At 40.1% G+C, this 22,459-nt stretch overlaps 1 protein-coding gene across 3 annotated transcripts in view; it reads left to right on the top strand.

Moving 5' to 3' along the window:
- Window positions 1-674: 674 nt before the first annotated feature.
- The window catches only part of slc8a1b (solute carrier family 8 member 1b), a 139,719-nt gene continuing 117,934 nt past the window's right edge, over window positions 675-22,459 (top strand). For 2 of the 3 annotated variants that reach the window (XM_040000565.1, XM_040000564.1), the window contains exons 1-4: window positions 675-1,243; window positions 15,416-16,338; window positions 17,900-18,064; window positions 18,789-19,582. In XM_040000565.1, the coding sequence (XP_039856499.1) occupies window positions 15,463-16,338; window positions 17,900-18,064; window positions 18,789-19,582 (1,835 nt within the window). In that variant the 5' untranslated portion in view covers window positions 675-1,243; window positions 15,416-15,462. The remainder of the gene's footprint in view (window positions 1,244-15,415; window positions 16,339-17,899; window positions 18,065-18,788; window positions 19,583-22,459) is intronic. The other variant, XM_040000566.1, reaches the window with a different exon arrangement.

The raw sequence follows: 22,459 nt of genomic DNA, 5'->3' as shown, positions 1-22,459 counted from the left end.
TATCCTCTTTTGGGATCACTTTCAGAGCACTTCTTGGGCAGATACCTCTCTATATTAAAATAAACTTTTGCATTCATATGTAACTACTAAGTTCTGACATTAAAACAATTGCTTTTCGGTGTTCTCATAGTCGACTCCTGCATGTGAATGTTAGTCTGTTGTAAAAGATGTTGTTAGCTGCTTCCAAGTCACCCCTGGTTTCCATTATGACCTCTCCCCCTTGCAACACTCCTATACACACTGTCTTTTCCAACTACAACATAAAAGAAAATCTTTGCACAGGACATTTTAAGGGCTGAGCAAGGTGAGATGAGGAGACGCTGGGGATTAAATGGAGAGTCCTGGGATAAGGGGACAAAAGCTTCAAGCCTCAGGGAGGGAATGGTCAAGAAACTGGTTGCTACACCTACATGATACTTTGTTCTTGTGCATGTGATCCAATAATAATGATAAACCTCTCTTAAGAAAGAAAATTAAGACATGGATTATCATAACAGCGTGACATGTTTTTGGACTATTTTCAAATGGACATTCCTGTAAGCGAATATGCCAGTAACGGAGGGGGGCAGACTATCCGAGAGAGAAACACACAGTGTGTATGGACCTATAAACACACATGCTGAGAGAGAGAGAGGGAGAGAGAGGGAGGGAGAGAGAGAAGAAGGGAGAGAGAGACAGAGGCTGAGCTGATCCTCAGTCGGTTTGTGAGGGAACAGGCGAAAGAGAGACCTGCTCACACGCTGACACACATACACACACACGCACACACACACAGGCACACTCTCAGTCTCATACACTCTCGCTCTCTTACTCGCGCTTGGGGGGGGGGGGACGGGAAGGGAAGAATGAGGAAGAAGTCCGATCTGCTGCGAGCCTTGTCCCAACAAATGCGGGCATGCTAATGAAGCACCGCTCCGGTCATCCGATCATACAGGTCAGCCAGGTCGAACTACATGGAAACGAGGAGTAGGCAACAAACGAAGATAACAGCAACAAATAACCAGGCGCTGCATGGGAATCCAGACTCTTCCCTCCTTTCGTGCGTCTCGATCGGTGGATACGCCGTCTTGGCTGGCATATAAGAGCTCCCTGCGTCTCCATTACCATTCCCCACCACTGGCTTACCTCTACTACTACTACTACTCCTCCTCTTACTCCTTGTTCTACTAATATTATTAGTAGAGCTACAGTGCAGCTTTTACTACGGACTTCTCCGGATCGTGGCCACTCAAGGGAATAAAAGGTAGGCACTCTGCAGTTTTCTGGGTGTGCTTCATTACGGATAATGACATTAATAGCGATGTGGGCAGCTTTGCATACATTTTGCGGCTTTGTCTGGTAAAAGCAAGTTTTACACAGGGAGGTAAAGTGAATGGGATGGAAAGCGGACCCTTTCGTCTCGTGGAGCTCCGACTGAAGACTGAAAGCACCATGCGTCGGAAGGGTTTGGATGCAGTGTGGAAACGATGTTCCCTCACTCCCATTCTCCCCCACCGAGCTTTCCACACTGCGCCTTTCTTCCACTGTGATTTGGGAATGTACATAGATTGAAGCTTGGGCTTAGAAAGAACCGAGTACGATGGGAGGTGCTTATCAATGTTTTTTCGCCAAAGTGAACAGACAGCATGGTTTCATGGGGTGTATAATTTTTTTTCTTTATTTGCTCTACACATCCACGCTCCTTCCACGCTCTCCACTCCTCTAGCCGCCTGCCCCACTTATTTATAGAGGAGTCATTACGGATGCAGAGCACGTTCAGACAGCCATGCTCTCACCTTTTTATAGGCGTTCAATGTGGAAGTTGGGTGACAAACATTCGCAACCAAAGCTAAATTTCCCTGCTCTGTATGGTAATCCTTGTAAAGAGTGAATGCGCATTGAAAGACACATTTGAGCAATTCTGCAGGTTCCATGTCCTGTGCGCCAAGCAGTGCAATTCGGAGGTGATGGAGTGCCTTTGTGCATCAGTGGAGAGCAGGTTTCGGGGAAAACCTGCGCGTGGACCCGGTGTTTGAGTTTCAGTGGGCTTCTGATTTAGTACTTTTTTACTAACAAGTTGGATTTAAAGACACAGAGGGGAAAACTGGCTTAATTTTTGTTTAATTTTCTGTCTGCTTTTGGGAAAGGTTTATAAACCAAACGGTAGCAGAGCTTCACATATTAGTTAATGTAAACCTATACCGTAAAGTAATTATTGCCCCCGTGTGACACTCCAAGTGTCTTATCTGTTGAGGATTGCTTGGCAAATCAGGAAGGTATCATGTAGGCTTTCTAGGCATTTCGCTTTCACCTGACATGAGTCGGGGCTTTAATGGTCATGACACAGAGGAACTGGAGCTCGTTCAGTGTGGATGATATAAAATATTTATTTTTAACAATAAAAAAAGAATGTCAGTCAGCCTTTACAGCTTGATTTAACTCCTAGCAGTGCTGCATTTATTTATTTATTTTTAAAGAACTCGTCCTGCTGCAGTGATGTTAATCCAGAGTAGGTATTAAGACAAAACAGTTTAAGATTTTCGGTAAGAGACCCATTTTCCAATAATAAAACTGGAACTTTTCCCATATCAGACACCAGATTCAGGTCGCCTCTCAGTGGGTGTACATTAGGCTTGTTCTTAACCTGGTTGTGTGAGAATGTACCACACATGCACGCAACTTCCACACTTGTAGGTGACAGCTAAAGCTAAGTCAGTGCTCAGTGCCTGAGAGGAAGCTGAGTCTGTGACTAGACGTTTAACTGCATCTGATGTAAATGTAATAATTCTGTATTATTAATGCCATGATTGTACTGAAAAAAATTCCAAGTCGGATATGAATTCTTTTTTTTTTTTTTTTTTTACATTAAAGGACGGGGATTTTTGTTTTAATCCTAATAGTAATAGTTCAGTTTAAGGCTTTGTTTTCCTCTATGATTGTTAGGTTATGCTAATATTAGGTCAAAATGACTTTTTTTTTTTCAAGAATGACGTCATTTGAAAAAAATATTTCCATTCATCTTTTTTCCCCACACACCCCTAAGCTGTTCTGCTTCTTTCAGCAAAAGAGACCCTGTTCACTATAGTTTACAGTAAACAAGAACAAATTAGGTGATGAGAAAATCATGAGAAAAACAGTAAATTTTGCTACATCTCAGACATTCCCTTGTAAAGTAAATGCTCCTTTTTCACTGTTTTGCCACATTTTTTGTCAAGGTGTTTATGCTAATACAGTCAGTTCAACACTCAATGGGCAAGTAATTAGCCATTCGAGATGAGCTCAGAGACAGGGTCTATCTATTAGAAATCAGTGTGCAGTTTGGTGCAGTCACTGAGATTTATCATTATTTTTAGTAATTAATTATGCTGATTAGTGGGAATCCTTAGTTTAATTTGTGGGTGTATTGCTATAAAATAATGCTGGTATAGATTCAACGAGATCCTGGGAGATTTTGGACCATATTAACATGATAACATGACATGGTTACTGCCAGTTTGTGATGAGAATCTCCCACATCCCAAAAGTGCTGTCTTTGGATTGAGATCAGGTGACAATAGAGGTCATTTGAGTACAGTGAAGTCATCACCATGTTCAAGAAACCAGTTTGAGATGACTTGACCTTTGTGACAATGCTCGTTATCCTGCTGGAAGCAGCCATCAGAAGATGGGCATAGTCAGCAACTATACACATGTAGGCTATGGCGGTTAAATGATGCTCTATTGATAGTAAGAGGGCCAAAGTGTGTTAAAAAAATCCCCCAGCAGCAGCAGCAGCAGCAGTGTGAACCAGAAAAGGCAGTATGGATTCATGTTTTTGTATTGTTTATGGCATATTCTGACCCTACGATCAGCACAGAAATCAGACGCTCATCAAAACAGGCAACACTTTTCCAGTCTTCTATTGTTCACTTTTGATTAGGCTGTTCTTAGCTGACAGGAGAAACACCTGATGAGGTCTTCTGCTGCTGTGAGTTCAGAGATGCCCTTCTGCATGCCTTGGTTGTAATGAGTGGTTATTGCCGCCTTCCTATTAGCTTGAAGCAGCCTGGCCAGTCTCCTCTGACCTCTGACATCAACAAAGCATTTTCACCCAGAGAACTGCCACTCACTGGATATTTTCTTCTTATTTCAAGCATTCTCTCCAAACTCTAGAGAACCTGTCTCACATCAGCAACCATGGCATGTTCAGATTCACTTAAGTCATCGTTCTTCCCCAACTTGAATGGGTTGTCCTGATATACTTAAATGCACTGAGTTGCTCCTCCTTGTGTTCTATGTGCCATCCATGAGCACATATCAGTAAAATCAAATACAAATACTAAAATAGTAATGGTGGATAGAAAATTTATTAAAGGCTTTGTAAAGATCATTACTTATACACTAACGGTTGTTTTTGTTATAGAAATGCTAGACTCTTTAATTCCTTTAAAAGTGTGCTAAACTATGAAAGTTAAAAAAGCAATACTCAGTTCAATAAGCTCATTAGAAGGAAATGAACATGATTTATTGATGTACAAATTCAGTTTTAGATATTTAGTGGTTAAACTCAGCTGGCCCATCACACCAGAATTTAATCCCAGCAGTGAGAGAGAATAGGGCAAGACCCCCGGGAGTTTAGATGCTGGTAGTGGAGATGACGACACAGGCTCGAATGGAGGCTGAGTAATAGGGAGGAGGTTGGTTGCATGAAGGCATCTGCAAGATGTTTGGACTTGATCAGTGTTGTCACAATCAGCTTGACAGCATGGGAAACTGGAAATGGTGTAAAGCTTAGATTAGCTGCAAAAATCAGGGAAGCAGAGATGTGTGACGACAGATCTTCCTTATTTAACTTATGCATAGGCTTCATTTCTGTAAGTGCTATGTGTTTAGTCTTAGTCAACAAAGCCAATGGCCATTGTACCTTTATTTTTGAGTGAATAGCGTTTACAGGAAATGGAAGCTTTCTGGAGTCATTAGTTGATTTGAATACTGAGTATTAGACATGGTGATAAAGTGTCGGTGAAATAGGTCCAAATATGTTTACATGCATTGTGTCAAAGAAAAACATTTGACTTTTTATTAGATGTTTGGTGTAGAACATTTTCATATTTGGAACTCTTGGCTTAAACAAGACAAAACTAGACACTTAAAAAATAAAGCTATATAGTTTGTTGATTGCTGTTCAGAAGAGAACTGGTGCACTGACGTATCTAATTATTTACATGTGGTGACTGTTAACTAGAAAGGAAATGCTAAGTCCGGTATTCATTATCAGCTTCAACTTCCCTTTATGTACTGAGCAATTGCACCCAAGTAGTGTCTGCAGGTTAAATAACAGCAACTGACACAAACAATAGCTTGTGTCCAGCTCCTCAAGGGAATGTAACTCTTAAGCTGCTAGATGCTTCTTTATTATCCCCAAGCTAGTCACAAACATTGTCTGTCAGCAGTTTGTGTGCAGTGGTTTTATTAGTGTGTTTATTTTCTTGATAATATCATCCTCCCTGTGATAAAAAAAAAAACAGGTTTTTGACAGTACTGCAAGAGGTCTAAAGTGGCACAGTCACAGGCAATAAAACAAAAACAGAGCTGGAAGTCCCTAAAATGCTCCATAAAGCTGAAGAAACCTACTGTGAAATTATTTTTTTTTGTTAAACAATATGATGTCACCTCATGACTGGTGGAAGGGTACTGTCAAAAATATTTTTTTCAGTGTTTCACTATTTCAGATTACAAAATTCACGAAGCTATTGTGAAGATTTAATTGGCTGCTGTTGGCGTGTAACGTTGTTACTGCATGTTCCTAGAAAATTGCTTAATTTTTAGGAAGCCCGATGACATAAACTATATAACCACATAAGATAAAACCACAGAATTCTTGTGAAATTTGAACCTATTGAAGAAAGGGGAAGATGTCATCTCTTTAGCAAAATGTACATAATGCGGGATATTTTTACCCGCGTGCTTCCTTATGTGGATTATACCATAAACATAGAAAGGGTTAAAGATGGCAAAGTTGAAGATAATTATGTGCCTTACAGTGGGGCAAAAAAGTATTTAGTCAGCCACCGATTGTGCAAGTTCCCCCACTTAAAATGATGACAGAGGTCAGTAATTTGCACCAGAGGTACACTTCAACTGTGAGAGACAGAATGTGAAAAAAAAATCCATGAATCCACATGGTAGGATTTGTAAAGAATTTATTCGTAAATCAGGGTGGAAAATAAGTATTTGGTCAATAACAAAAATACAACTCAATACTTTGTAACATAACCTTTGTTGGCAATAACAGAGGTCAAACGTTTACTATAGGTCTTTACCAGGTTTGCACACACAGTAGCTGGTATTTTGGCCCATTCCTCCATGCAGATCTTCTCGAGAGCAGTGATGTTTTGGGGCTGTCGCCGAGCAACACGGACTTTCAACTCCCGCCACAGATTTTCTATGGGGTTGAGGTCTGGAGACTGGCTAGGCCACTCCAGGACTTTCAAATGCTTCTTACGGAGCCACTCCTTTGTTGCCCGGGCGGTGTGTTTTGGATCATTGTCATGTTGGAAGACCCAGCCTCGTTTCATCTTCAAAGTTCTCACTGATGGAAGGAGGTTTTGGCTCAAAATCTCACGATACATGGCCCCATTCATTCTGTCCTTAACACGGATCAGTCGTCCTGTCCCCTTGGCAGAAAAACAGCCCCATAGCATGATGTTTCCACCCCCATGCTTCACAGTAGGTATGGTGTTCTTGGGATGCAACTCAGTATTCTTCTTCCTCCAAACACGACAAGTTGAGTTTATACCAAAAAGTTCTACTTTGGTTTCATCTGACCACATGACATTCTCCCAATCCTCTGCTGTATCATCCATGTGCTCTCTGGCAAACTTCAGACGGGCCTGGACATGCACTGGCTTCAGCAGCGGAACACGTCTGGCACTGCGGGATTTGATTCCCTGCCGTTGTAGTGTGTTACTGATGGTGACCTTTGTTACTTTGGTCCCAGCTCTCTGCAGGTCATTCACCAGGTCCCCCCGTGTGGTTCTGGGATCTTTGCTCACCGTTCTCATGATCATTTTGACCCCACGGGATGAGATCTTGCGTGGAGCCCCAGATCGAGGGAGATTATCAGTGGTCTTGTATGTCTTCCATTTTCTGATGATTGCTCCCACAGTTGATTTTTTCACACCAAGCTGCTTGCCTATTGTAGATTCACTCTTCCCAGTCTGGTGCAGGTCTACAATACTTTTCCTGGTGTCCTTCGAAAGCTCTTTGGTCTTGGCCATGGCGGAGTTTGGAGTCTGACTGTTTGAGGCTGTGGACAGGTGTCTTTTATACAGATGATGAGTTCAAACAGGTGCCATTCATACAGGTAACGAGTGGGGGACAGAAAAGCTTCTTACAGAAGACGTTACAGGTCTGTGAGAGCCAGAGATTTTCCTTGTTTGTGGTGACCAAATACTTATTTTCCACCCTGATTTACGAATAAATTCTTTACAAATCCTACCATGTGAATTCATGGATTTTTTTTTCACATTCTGTCTCTCACAGTTGAAGTGTACCTCTGGTGCAAATTACTGACCTCTGTCATCATTTTAAGTGGGGGAACTTGCACAATCGGTGGCTGACTAAATACTTTTTTGCCCCACTGTATATCATTTCCCATCTCTTGAATGAGTAAGGAACTGTAAATAAGGGAAATCATTTGATAATTTGTTTCAGCCTTTAATAGTTTAGTTCTTTTTTTTTTGGTCTTGCACAACTCCTGTTTCTTCATCATTGCCCTCCCACACATTCATGTCTCTTATCACAACCCAGGTATTCAGATAGTCATTGGTCAGACGTAAAAGTAGGAAATAACCCAGTGTACTGCAGTGGCAGTCTGATCATTTCCACCTCTACAAGTGTAATAATATGACAGGACGTCTTTGCCGGGGGGCTGGCTGTTAGAGAGATCCAGATAAAAGGGCTCAACATCATTCTAATGATGGTAAATGCAGACCATTAATCTTCAGTTGTTTCCAGGCGATAGTGTGTGTGTGTGTGTCTATTTTGGCCTGTGCTTGCACTCACATTCAGTGGAATATCCCTGTGGTTTTATTTCATTTGAAGAGGTGAGATTATGTTAGATTAGCCTCCTGTTTGCTACCTTGTATTTTTTCTTTTCATCTGCCTGTCTCTGATTCTCCTTATCGCTAAACTAGGTACTGTTTTCCACATTACACTCCTCTCCTTCAGTCCCTTTCTTCTTACGTCTCTTGTGCTCCCATTCTTATTTACTTTACCACATTTCTTTGTCTCGCTTTCACTCACTGGTTTAAATATTTCATTATCGCCGCCTGTCCCATAGTGAGGAAAATGCATCGCAGATAGGCTGAGAGCAGCACGCTGAGGCTGTTACCTTCACTCACTGCATTCTCAAGCACAGCATTTCATTTTATTTTCAATTATTTTACCACTATGTTATTTGCAAAAGTATGTGATTCAGTTTCAGATAAACATTAGAAGTTTATGCAAAATGTGAGGTCTTGTCTTATGTATTCCTCCTGACTTCTCTCTGTCCTTGCTCTGTTTCCTGTTGGTCTGATCAGCTGCCTTCTTGGCATCTTTGGGTGCTATCTTCAAAGGCTCTCAAGACATAACAGTTCTGGGCCAGAGAAGCAACAGCTTGTTTCGCTGCAGCACATGGTTTTCGTTTCGTTAACTTTACGCTTTCTGTCTTTGCTGTTGCCTCTGGGGAGTAAGATTCAGTGGTCCAGTTTCTGTGTCTGTTGTCTTTTTCTGAGGCTGGATTTTCGTCTGCTGTGTTCTTCTTGAAATGGAGCCAAGTTTTTGAGGTCATAACACTAGGGAAAATCATGACGGATATTCTGAAACCTGATATTTCAATTAGAAAATCCAAAATAGCAGCCACTGTTCAGCCACAAAGCCACTCAAGCACTAACAACAGACACGTTCCCTAAAGTTTGGCTCTGATACGATCCAGGTCATTATCTTTTCCTTTATCAAGTGGCCATTAATGTTACAGGATGTTCTTACAGGATGTATTTTGCAGGCAAGAAACAAGCCCTGAACTGTAAACAGTGTGGGTGATTATCTTATGTCATCTGAAGTGTAATCTTCTGATAAAGCGTTAAGCAACCAAAACTGTGTAAGGTAGGTCTATCAAGGATTCCTGTTCGTGAGGATGAATTTTAAGCAAGCCAGATGGAAAAAATGGAGGAAGGAACAGAAAATGGAGTGCTTACCCAGGGTTAGCCAATGAACTGTGTTATATTAGGAACTGTGGCATGCGCAGCTGATAGTATATACATAATCTACTGCTTTATTTTTTTAAGAATGCAGACTATTAACTATGTTTTATGGTAAAAGCTAGGAGACTCAAGCCCCAAGGGGAAAGGAAGAAAGCCTGGAAGTAGTTTAAATGACCAAACGATCTAAAAACAGCCAGCAACTGCTGTATTTTGTGCAGTTTAACACAATTCACCCTTCCTCTGTTTGTGAGAGGGCTCTGGCAGCTCCAGTGTTGTTGTCACTGCAATAATTTATTCATCCTTATGTTTTTTCCTGTTTGTCCTATTCGGGGTCACAGACCCATCAAAATTGCACAGATGAACTGAATCATTTGAACAGATAATAACACAGGAAAAACACTATAGTGAGCAATAAAGGCTGTGGGTTTTTAAGCAAGTGAGTTGCCGTGGACCAGTAAGTACCAGAAAGTACCAAAAGCAAAGTATTTCAAAAGCTGACTGAGCTCTCCTCCACATCACAGATAAGAAAGGCATAACATCACTAATTGTGACCTTCCATTAGTAGCTTATGCTGTGCCATTTGTAGTTTTTTTCCTGTGCATATGGACTTCTAGTGCAGTTTTTTTTTAAGTTGGAGGGCTGAATTTCCTAGTTCCCAGTTGGAATTTTCAACTGGAACACCCCCTAAAGTTGGAACACAAACTTTGGAGCAGCCTCACCAACCCTGACTTCACAATCCAAGATGGCGGCATGCATGTAAACGGCAGTAAAACTGTGAAACTTGTTATCAGGACAGCCACAGTTGTGTATTTGTGACTGGCTAAATAAGCCATATGAACAGCATTGAACAAGTTCTATCCATAAACGTGCTGCAGTGATGTTTTTAAGCCCCGCAAAATAAACAAGTGTGGTGCTTGTGGAGCAGGGCCTGCTGTGATTTTGGCCTTGTTTGGGTGTGTCCTGCCTTAGGTTACAAAAATGGTGGCAAATAACTCTACAATTAAGAGAGTGCTTAAGGTCAGAGAAAGGTGAGTTCTAGTGCCAGAGAGCCTTGCTGGGTTGCAGCTAGAGAGCTGTGTGTGGTGGCTGCTTACTGCTGCTCTGTGGAGAGGAGTGTGTGTTTTGTTGACTTAGCCTTTTTTTGTTTTTTTTACTTATTTTTCAGTTCAGTGACTAACTCCTGGGTTTGGTTGTTTCCTTTCTTTTAAAGGTGATAGTCGTTTGTCCGTCTGTTTCAGTTTCATTCGTAATAAAAACATTAATAAAAACCTTTAATTTAACAAGTTCACCTTCATGTCACCTTTTTTTTTCAACCCAGACACTTCTTGTCACTTTCCCACATCCCCTGTATGTTTTAGGGGAACGTTAAAGGTCCAATTGCTAATTGGCAATAATAAATGAATGGCTCTACCTCGCTAAGCAGGAAAACAAACCACATTTTCCTTCCTTTTCTGACATTACTACTGGAAACATGCAAAGACTTGTAGCAATATACTGCTTCTGTTTGACATAAAAATGTACCTCCACCAATTGAGCAACATCAATCGTAGTAAAATTCCCCACTCACGGCTAATTTAGAGGGATGGTTTACTGAATTTCTACAAACCTACCCTGTTCCAGGTTCAGTTGTAATTTTTCTTTTGTCCTTTTTGACCATATCTACAAATTTTGCGACCTTTATAACCTCCAATTGTGTCGTGAAGCTTTAGAACATACACTCTATTGAATGGAGAAGAACTGGCTTTTGGTGTTATGTTCAGCCATCTGCCTTTTAGAAAAATGACATCTCTAAGTGAAAACAGCCAAATTCCAGAGCACACTGAATTATTGATCAGTTGGAAAAGTAACATAAAGGCTTTTGTGACCACACAAGAAGCCCGTATAAGGCAAGGAGCTGCTGACTACCATTAACCAAGGGGGAAATGGTTGCTTATGACCTTGGCAAATTGAAGTTTAATTAAGTAGACATGTAATTTTGTTGAGAGTTGATTTTCCTAATGTCTGAGCACAAAGCTCTTACACCACAGCAGAGCCCACTCAGTAAACATCGGGGCAACAGTTAAACATTTGGTCCATTTAACCCAAATATTTAAATTCACCACTGGTGGATTTCACATTACAAAGTAACAGATTTAGCCAGCAAACATCTTCAACACCATTAAGCGAGACACACACACACACACAAATACTCTCCATACTGTATACTGTATTATATTCTCAATGGATTCTTGAAGGATCTTTTATTGTGTGTTTAGCTATGAGTAGCGTCAGAATGGATTCTTTGCTTAATAGGACAGAAAATTTTATTCATGTTGAAAAAAATATATTTATATTTATAATAGTTATTGTAGTAGCTTGGCAAAACTGTGCTGTGTACAGCTATTGTCACATAGGAAAAACAGTGGTTCCTAACTGCAGCATAATCAAAATTATTGCGACAGTATGCAATGAATTTGTATGTATGCAATGCGATCTCATTACCCTTTAAATCATTGCTTCAAAGATGAGATCCAGGGCTTTTACTGCTTGCAGTCACTTGCCATTTTCAAGGAGACTTTGGTGCGTCAAGACACTGATAAAACAACAGTAAGACAGAGTCAGTCTGCTATCAGTTTGTGATTGAATGGGGTCAAATGAACAAGTACATACAGTCTGTTTGTGATATTACTGTGATTATCTATGATAAAGTGGCAAGAATCACAAGACTGTTGCTGTTAATGTGCAGAAAAATTAACATTAAACAGAAATTCAAAATAACTACATTCAGAAACCAGCCAGAACCTCATACCTGGACAAGGTTTTCTGAAATCCCTCCTGACGTAGCTGCTGCACCACGCTATATTAACTGCAAATGGATAAAGGTGCTAGATGGGGACCATTACCTGACTGTCTGAGTCAGACCATGTTTGTTTGGAGACAGGTTGCCTACCTGCAGGCAACCTCCGCAATCAGCTTGCGATGGAGAGTGGTCACTGAGAGGTTGGAGGTGTTGCATGCTCCACTTGTGGGTGAATAGTTAAAAAGAAAAAAGCTTGTCTGAAAAAGGTTCTGATCTGAGCTTTGTTTTGTCTCTTAATTCTGGTTATTGATCTTTAATTCAATGGATTAGCTCTTTTATCATTGCTTTATTGCTTTTCTTAACCAATTAAAAAGTGGTAAAATTAATTTACACTGCTGTTTTGTGTAAATTAGTTTTAATTTGCTACACTTGTTCTGTTTCAGCATGGTCGATGCATTTGGCAAACTCAGATCTCTCAAGCTGTGCTGTATGTTGTGAACTGCAGCCAGTCAGAAGACAATTTAATTTAATCTAATTTTTCAGAAACTGAATGAATTGTGGGGCATCACCAAGGCAAGAATCACATAAAAAGTCTATTTATAACTGGGAGTAACACCAAGCTGGAAATGAGCACAACAGGCCACCTTTAATTTTAATCAAGCACATTTTATGGTTCAGTCATGACGACTTTTGCTATAGCACTTTTGTGCTATAGCAAAAGTCAAAGAACATTTAAAACATTTTTTTCTGTGAAAATATGGATTTTTTTTTTCAAGATTCTTTTCATTGTATTTAGACATAGAGGCATTGAAAGTATAGATACAAACGTGCAAAATCTGTGTGGCTTTAATTCTGTGGAATGGTCCAGGAGAGGATGTGTGTTCTTCTCCTGAAGTTTAAACTAAATTATATAACCATCCGCAACCCAGCACCTTTTATAGTCATGCAAATTTTGATGAAATGAGGTTTCACTAATTCAGGAGACCCGAATTTAAGCTGTGCAGTATTTACAAACTACAGTGTAACTCCACTTTTTTACAACTCACATGAACATTGCAATTCTAAGTTTATCCTTTCACTTGGAGCAATTTAATATTTTCTGTTCCTCCTTTCATTCAGATAAAGTACTTTCTAATATTTTGCCTACTGCTCTGCTGTCTGACCATCACATTGTTGCATACAAAAGTGCATACAATACAGAAACAGATGAGGCAAAGACTCCAAGGCCACCAAGATAGAGACATGCCAGAGAATTGCCTTGAGTCCACTAATAGACTCATCATGTTATAGAGCAGAGTCCCAATGCTCCAATATGTTTGATTAATTCCCATAAAAAATGAGCGGCCTTATGAAAAATATCCACGTTATTTTTCAGTGATTTGTATTTATGATGATACATTTTAGGTGTTGCAGTGCCAGATTTCCAATTATGTTGTTTACCTTGGAGCAAGAATTTAATTCTCGGATACGAGTCTGATGTTAGGACTAAGTTGTATCAGTTTGCATTAGGGCTGCCACGATTAGTCGACTGGTCACGATTACGTCGACTATTAAAATCGTCGATGACTAATTTATTAGTCGACGTGTTGTTTGAAGCTTTGTAAGATCCCAAAAGACACAGGAATGAGTAGTAGGATTTAAGAGTGTAATAACGGACTGAAACAGAAGATGGCAGCACTGCATGTACAAGGATGCCAGCTGCCGTTAAACCCCGAAGAAGTTGTGTCCCAGAATTCATAGCGGCCCAGAATAGTTGTCAACAATGGCGGCAGCTAGTTAGTTTTAATATTACTCTTATTATTCTTTTTGGGTCACAAAATAAAGTTTAACATATTTTCAGGCGAGAATGTAGCTGTATAAACCTCAAATATCTGCTCAGTTTATCAAGACACCACATATTTGCAAAAGCGCTCCAACGTTTTTGGAGACGTCTGTTACCCACTTGCTCGATAGCTAGCCGGGGGCAAGGCTCACTAGAACCGGTAAGAACACTGGACTCCTGGCAAATCGTTTTCAAACCCAAGCCATCTTTCGCTACTCAGGTTAAACATATATAAGTCACTTAGATAACTTAAAAATGTTATTGTTTGGCTTTTTTCAGTATTTAATTTGTCCCTGAGTAAATCGGTTTGGCTGAGATTAAAGTTATAGTTTTTACACAGCTGAATAAACTTCAAGCAGACAACTGATTATCAGAAGTGTGAGATGCTCGAGAATATACTGTTATATTTTAGATAGCAAGGAGCAGACGGCTGAGTTTATTAAACTCCACCGAAACGATCTGCAAATGTCATTAACATTTAATTAACTATCATCTTGTCTTTATTTTTAGTTAGCACATACCTTAAACACTTAAAGCTGTAAGCTAATGATAGTTATATAAGAGCAGATGCATGCTGGTGCAATAAGCTGTAGTTTTACGTCCAATAGATGCATGATCTGATTAGTCGACTAATCGCAAAAATAATCGGTGACTAGTCTACTATCAAAATAATCGTTTGTGGCAGCCCTAGTTTACATGTTTTTTTTTTCCATTTTCTTTGGTACCTGTCATTAAATGTCACTACATGGGCTTTTTATGACAAAAGTGATTAGTCTGTGTGAATGCCTACACTTAAAACACAAATAAGCACACGATTAATTTGTGAACTACCCGCATCTCAATGCTAAAGTGTGTTTTGGAAACAATAAGCCCAAATCAGGCATTAAAAAATACAATCTGAAATAATTACTCAGAATGCTACACCTTTTCTCGGAAGTGTTCACCAGGGGAGATTGATGAAGCTCTGTGGGCATCTTATGGGTGTGTGATATTTAAAAGATGTCTTAATAAAGCCACCTTATTCACAAGTTACTGTTGCTGAGAGAAGTAGACTGTTTTCATAAAGCCCACTGCCAGCAGTGTCATATTAGGTAGAGCAGAGTATTATTGCTACAGGACCGCTGCAGGGAAGTTTCAGAAGCTGCTCCCTGAAAAGCCAAAGTGCTGAGCTCAGGAGCTCAAGTTTATCTTTGGTGTGATTATTCAAACTTGGTGTCCTTAAACAACTACGCAAACATCTGCCCTGAAACACGTCTGCTAATCTCTGTGGTGTTGTGTTTACAAGGTCCTAATGCATTCATGTGAACTGAGCTATTTGGTTTTAGTCACACACCTCCCAACTTATCATGTACTTTATCAATGCTGACGTGCTCTTGTACAACATTCTATCATAATATTTCATGATATTGGCACCTTGCAGGCAGCATCATTTAGTGTAAGTAAATTGAAGTAAACAAATATCTTCCAGTGAAAATCACTACATTATAAAAATCATGTTAAAGGAGATTTAAATGTTAGAATTCCCCACTGGTTCCTGTTTTCAACAACATTCATTTGTCTTATTTCTAATAATACTTTGTATTTTCTCCTGTTGTTTTCTCTCTGAAGGTTCAACATCCTCATTAACACCTCAGAGTACTGGTCTTGACACCAACATGGCCCGTCGGGATCACTCCTCCCGTCTGTCCCCGACCATGAGGTTAACAGTTGTTACGGTGATCCTCTTCCTTAATCTCCATCCCTCGTTGGCCGGGGCACCCCCTGAAGCAAGCCTGGGTGGCTCTGTTTCAGCTGTGTCCACCAATAAAACTGAATGCAGTAAACCTGAGCAGTGTTCACATGGGGTGATTCTGCCTATTTGGGAGCCCCAAAACCCATCATTTGGAGACAAGGTCGCTCGTGCAACTGTTTACTTTGTGGCTTTGGTCTACATGTTCCTGGGTGTGTCCATCATCGCAGACCGCTTTATGGCATCAATAGAGGTTATAACATCACAGGAAAAGGAGATCACCATTAAGAAACCCAATGGAGAAACCACCACCACTACTGTCCGGATCTGGAATGAAACGGTCTCCAACCTTACCCTCATGGCTTTGGGCTCTTCAGCACCTGAAATCCTCCTGTCCATTATAGAAATTATTGGTCATGGGTTTGAGGCTGGCACACTGGGACCCTCCACTATTGTGGGTTCTGCAGCGTTCAACATGTTTGTCATCATCGGTATTTGTGTGTATGTCGTTCCTGATGGCGAGACGAGGAAGGTCAAGCACCTCCGTGTGTTCTTTGTCACGGCCACCTGGAGTATTTTTGCCTACATTTGGCTCTACCTGATTCTGTCAGTGATCTCACCTGGCGTTGTGCAGGTGTGGGAGGGGCTGCTCACTTTCCTCTTCTTCCCCATTTGTGTGGTGTTCGCCTGGATAGCCGATCGCCGCCTGCTGTTTTACAAGTATGTGTACAAGCGCTACCGCACTGGCAAGCAGCGTGGCATGATCATTGAGACCGAGGGTGATCGTCCACTTCCTTCCAAGGTATGATGCTGTCACTGTTGCCACAGCCGTTATCACCAGGGTTCATTTTCCACAGACATTTTTTGTATAAAGCATATAACTGTTTATTGCATTTAACTAGTCAATTACTGAAATCTGGGGAATGCACTGAATAAAATGTCAGAAAGGGTAAGAAACACCTTACTACCTACTATTCTTTGCTATGCTTTGGCATGTACAGTTTTTTGCAATGAACACAAGAGTGAGGACAGGACAATGAACAGTTTTCTTATCTTCAGTTCAAATAAATTAGTTTTAATGTGCCTGACCTTTCCTTTTTGGAACCTCCTTAAATTGCTTGATTTGCCCTGTTAGACTTTGTTGTTGTAGCAGTTTCTTATTCCCATGTCTCACCAATGTCTTACTACCAAGTTTTGCAGAAGAAAAGATGCCTTCCTTAGTGTGGTATAAAAATCTTAACAGTTATAACTAAAGCATATCCGACATATCTGTGAGAAGAGTCAGCTAGTAAAAACATAATTAAGCTGTCCTCATCCAAACACATGGTGGAAAAGATAAGGTGCTAAGGTATGTGCGTGAAGAGTGTTCATGAGTAATGTGTACCTCAAATCTGTATTACAGAATGACATTTTGCCATGCTAAACTGTTGTTATGAAACACGCACAAATACCTTAAGTATTGTCAGCTATTAATTTTTCATTTTGACTATTATCTGATGACACATGTGAAGATGAAGTGCATCACACACATCTAATTAAATCTTCAGTACTGTGGTGTAGATTGTGTTGATTTGCTACAGTTAATTTGAAGCCTGGCTGTCTCTTCTTCTGCATTTGAAAATTGCCCATGTTGTTATTGCTTGATGGCATTATAAAGAATCAGTGCTCCGTAAGTATATGAAGAACACTTTCATTTCATCTTCTGAAAAAAAAATCACTAAATTAAATTCAAATATGTTCCTGAGGGAAAAAATGAGTATTTCTTGCCTTCCCGTTTAAAGAGACGAAGGACGTTTCATCAATGAAATGATTCTCTATGAAAAATGCAATGTCAGTGAAAAACAGAATACTTCTTTATTCTGACAGCTACAAAATAAAGTGACATCCAAATACTGATGACTAATATATTACCTACCCATCCTTTGGGATCTGGTACTGCTAGCTTACCAGGGTTACATGTAAAGTAAACCTTTGGAAATGTGAAAGCAAAAGTTTCAAGCAGAAACGGACAGTTCTTGACCTAAATTTGGCTGACAAGACAAATAGTTTTATGAATAAAACAGTGAGAACTGAGCTTTGAAACACTGACAGATAAAACCCTCACTGACCAGTGTCTGGTAGCACCCTTCTTTGCTTTGATTGAGGGGTGTTATTGGACACCAACATGTGCACATGACTGGATTCACACAAACACTCACTATTTTATTTCATGCTTGTTGTTGTGTTCTCATCACATACATGCAGTTCTCACTTGACCTTTGGGATTACAGAAGAGCGCCTAAAGAATTGATATATTGACAAAATCTTAAATGAGGTGTACTGATTACTTCTTCCTTCCGTCCTTCTATTGCTTCTGTTTTAAGGTGGACATTGAGATGGATGGAAAGATGCTGAACTCTCATGGTGTTGACTTCCTTGATGGTCCACTGGGCTTAGATATAGATGAGAAGGACTTGGATGAGGAGGAAACACGGAGAGATATGGCCAAGATCCTGAAGGAGCTCAAACAGAAACATCCTGACAAAGAGGTTTGTAACAAAGTCAGAAATATATCTTGCTATTGCTGCTCTAGTTGCACAAGACCAAAGGTAATCTGCAATATATAAAACTACTGCTGTTTGCTTTCATTTTTACAGGGTCAGATCACCAGTCTGTTGCAGAATATTAGATAAATTTCTTAATAAATTCAGGCATTTATATATATTTACAAGTGAATTTCACACTTATGTATTGGTGAATATAGAAAATTAATGGGAAACCAAAGACATTTCCAAATAAAATATGCAGTATTTTCATTTGTTCTCTCACAAAGAAAATGCTGCAGACTTACTATTTACACAAAGACGAAATTTCTGAATTCTGAAAACATTTTCAAATAACATTTTTTTGTCCTTCTACAAGAAAAAGGGTTTTGCGAAAGAGAACTAAGTGGTTGGCTTGGCATGTAATTTACATCTGTTTTTTTCCCCCAGACTGTGCTTGACTTACTGTAAGTGTTTGACTCATTATAACTTTACTGCTATTTGACAGTTTCTTGTTCAGTAGTCATTGATGTGACACGTAGTTAGATCTTATTTATCCATCCGAGCTTGATGAAACTCCACCACATTGGTTCAGTGACACACAGCTTTTAAAAACATAAAATAGGATACTGTTTCAGCAGTCTGGGAGTCGGGATTTATACCCCCAGGAAATCTACTATTAATGCATGTTGTTGCACTCTTTGTGGCTTTTTGTATTTTCTCTTACCAGGTGGAGCAACTCATTGAGCTTGCCAACTACCAAGTCCTGAGCCAGCAGCAGAAGAGCCGTGCTTTCTATCGATGCCAGGCCACCCGACTGATGACAGGTGCTGGCAACATCCTGAAAAAACATGCTGCTGATCAAGCACGAAAGGCTGTGAGCATGCACGAGGTTCGCTCAGAAACTGGCGAAAACGATCCTGTCTCCAAAATCTTTTTTGAGCCCGGTTCTTACCAGTGTCTTGAGAACTGTGGCACAGTGGCAGTGAATGTGGTGCGGCGTGGCGGCGACCTGGGCAAGACGGTTTCTGTGGAGTACCGGACAGAAGATGGCACAGCCAACGCTGGCTCGGACTACGAGTTCACCGAGGGTGTAGTGGTTTTCAAGCCTGGCGAGACGATGAAGGAGGTCCGTGTGGGGATCATTGATGATGACATCTTTGAGGAGGATGAAAACTTCTTGATTCACCTTTCCAATGTCAAAGTGTTGACATCAGAAGGCGAGGAACCTGAGGAGGGGGGCGAGTCAGCTAATCACGTTGACTCAGTGGCCTGTCTCGGCATGCCATCCACAGCAACCGTTACCATCTTTGACGACGATCATGCCGGCATCTTTACGTTTGAGGAGCCCGTATGCCATGTCAGCGAGAGCGTTGGCACCATGGAGGTGAAGGTGCTGAGAACCTCAGGGGCTCGTGGCGTGGTCATGCTGCCATACAAGACGTTGGAAGGAACAGCGCGAGGTGGTGGAGAAGACTTTGAAGACTCTCACGGCGTCCTGGAATTTCAAAACGATGAGATATTGTGAGTAACTTTGATCAGTCTCTCTTAAAATCATTAACTGGTTTTCATGTAGATAATGATCAGCTTCACTGTCATTATCCTCATATTTTTCGTAATTGTTTATTATGCATTTTGTCAGTGTAATGTTGCAAATGTTATTGGTGATGAAGTGAAAAGGCGATGGTGTCAGTGTGATGTGGTGGTTGGGATGAGCGGTAAGGTGGACTGCTCTCTCAGCACACAACAAAATCAACAATGCCCCACCCCCTTTATGCTTTTTGCCTTGTCTCTGTTTCCTACTTTGCCTTACTTATGCTCTTCTTTTAATTTCATCAGACTGTTCAGACCTCTGCCTTGGTCTCTGCCTTGGTCTCTGCCGTGCTGCGATGTTAGTCTTCTGTAGATTTTATTGATTTTTGCACTCTGTAGTGTAGTTTAACTAATAAGTTCCAGTGCCGAGAAGTTGGGAAAGTGAATTATTTGTTGGGTGGTCGGTTGTTTGAATTTCAAGTAATTCGAATGTCATAGCGCTGAATTTGAACGAGATGCATTGAGCTTTCTTTGAGTAAGTCATGCAGTGGAAAACAAAGAGGACCTAGACACTGGAAAAGGTACAAGAACTCAACAGACAGCAGGGAGCTGGAGAAATGCTAAGGAGGGACATCTATCTAGTCAACTTAAGTTAGATTAAAAAAAACCAACAACAGTTGCCCTTTTAGGTGGCTTAATAATGTGTGAGAACATCCCAGAACAAACCACTCACGAAGCCAGCTTGAAGTTTATTTGTCATCTTTCTTAGTTGAAAAGGGCACTCCACTGGAGCTCCATTTAAAGATCCCTGCTGTGAAATAAGAGCTCTTCTCAACCCAATGCTTAAAATCTGATGGTGACTCATGGTGAGGTTTGTGATGGCTATTTGACCACATTTGAAGAGGACTTTTACCACACTGTTGATTTTGCTCACGGCCAGCTGCTGTAGTCGTCATCCTGACCCACACCAAGTGTGGGAAATTAGCTCCAGCTGTCAGTCTAATGTTTGTATAATACTGGTCAATATGCTTTGAAACTGAAGATAATTCCACAGTCTTCTATTCTTGTGTATATTTTTTTTCAAAACTGAAGTCCTTTCATTACCAACCATTATAAAGAATTTTTTTTTGCCAAAACATTAGGTGACATGCTGACTCAAAGACTGACTCAGATATTGACAGTACAACTGTACAGCTGATACAGGTAAATGGTATTGTACTTAGACTGTAGCCTTGTATGTTAGTCTCCTAATAGCTGTTTTAACCTTGTTAGCAGTAAATATCAAGCTCATTGTATCATTATGTTGTTCAGACTTCATTTACACATTGACGCGGTGGTTCTTGGCCAGTTTTGGTGGCCATATTAGTTTTGCTGTGGACTATAGTTTTGTATACATTTGTTCTCCTTGTAACTGTGATTGACTTGAATCTCATGTCTATAATGGTCACGCGTGCTTTGTTATAATGCAGTCATTCAGTGTTGCTAAAGTGCCTACACACATGCACTCCTGTAGCTGTATACATGTAAAACTGAATGTCTGTTGGTTCTTTTAATAGGAGCTCTGTATTGTGTATTTCTCACAGTAAGGTGAAATACTCTTGCGAATTATCATTTCTGGGCATTGTTCTGTAAGGTTGTTGGGCTTGTACCTTTAGCGAGATATATACCCTGTAACATACTTCAGCAGTTTACCTTGTTACCTTTAGGCATTATGTTTATTTATTAGAGGTGGGAATCACCATACATCGCACGATACGATACTATCACAATACTTAACGCACGATACGATATTATTGCAATTTTTTTTTAAAATATTTTGCGATATTCAGATTCTGTACATAAAGGTAAACTTTATCAATATTCATTTTATCTAATATCAAAGTCTCACACTCAGTCTTTCTCTCATTTCAGTCAGTTTTATTGTTGACAAACTGAACGGCTTGTATTATAGTCTAGTCCAACTTAACTGAATGCAACCATCTGGTACAATTATAGCTATTCTGAACTATGCAACTTATGAAAACTATGCAGCCCATTCAGCAACTGAAGAATTTGAAAGTAAATTAAAACAAAATATAATTTTACATTACATAAAAAAGTTTTAAACTTAATTAAAATAAAACATGTCTTAAATTAAAATAAGTAAACTGTCATGTTTATTGCTGCCAAAAAAAAAGTTAAACACATTTGGACAGTGAAGGAATGTCAGGATTCTTGCTCAGAAAAAAGGAGCTGATCAACATGCTCTGAAGTCAGAGTTCCAGTCCACAAAAACTTTTTTTGCAACAAAATATCGATTTCTGCTGTCCCTGTATCGATACATTATTAGCAAACAAAATATCACGATACTACACAGTATCGATTTTTCCCCCCACCCCTATTATTTATGGGAGCTGTGATCATCCCTAAATATCATCACATGTTACCGGCTGTATAACAACCGTCATTTAAATATCCACACCATCACAGTTTCGTTGACCACTCAATTGATCCCAGTATAGCAACTGGAATGAGGCTGAAGTAACTGATACTGAGTATACTGATGAAATGATTTCACTAAATCAACTGTACTGCTTCCTTATAAAATGGATTTCTGACCTATAAATCAGATGCTAAAAGTGTTTAGTTAGTGAGTCTTTGCCCATACTGTTTATCTTAGCTTTTCTGGCTGTGGAGGAGGTTCTTTATCTTCACAGAGAACATGAGCACGACTGTGAACTGCTGCTGGTGTGGTCTCATAATAAGTAAATGAGATTTTAAAGCTGATATTGAACTACAGGAATAAACTGTACTTGACTTTGTTTAGCAGTGCGAAAAGAGATGGAAAGCACTGTGCTCTTTTAGCTGGCTGGCTTCAGTTATTGGTTA

The sequence above is a fragment of the Simochromis diagramma genome, unplaced genomic scaffold, assembly GCF_900408965.1.
Source record: "Simochromis diagramma unplaced genomic scaffold, fSimDia1.1 OVJJ01000596.1, whole genome shotgun sequence".
NCBI classification, from domain to species: domain Eukaryota; kingdom Metazoa; phylum Chordata; class Actinopteri; order Cichliformes; family Cichlidae; genus Simochromis; species Simochromis diagramma.
Note: the sequence above shows the minus strand (reverse complement) of the source record. Positions and strands in the feature narration are given on the sequence as shown.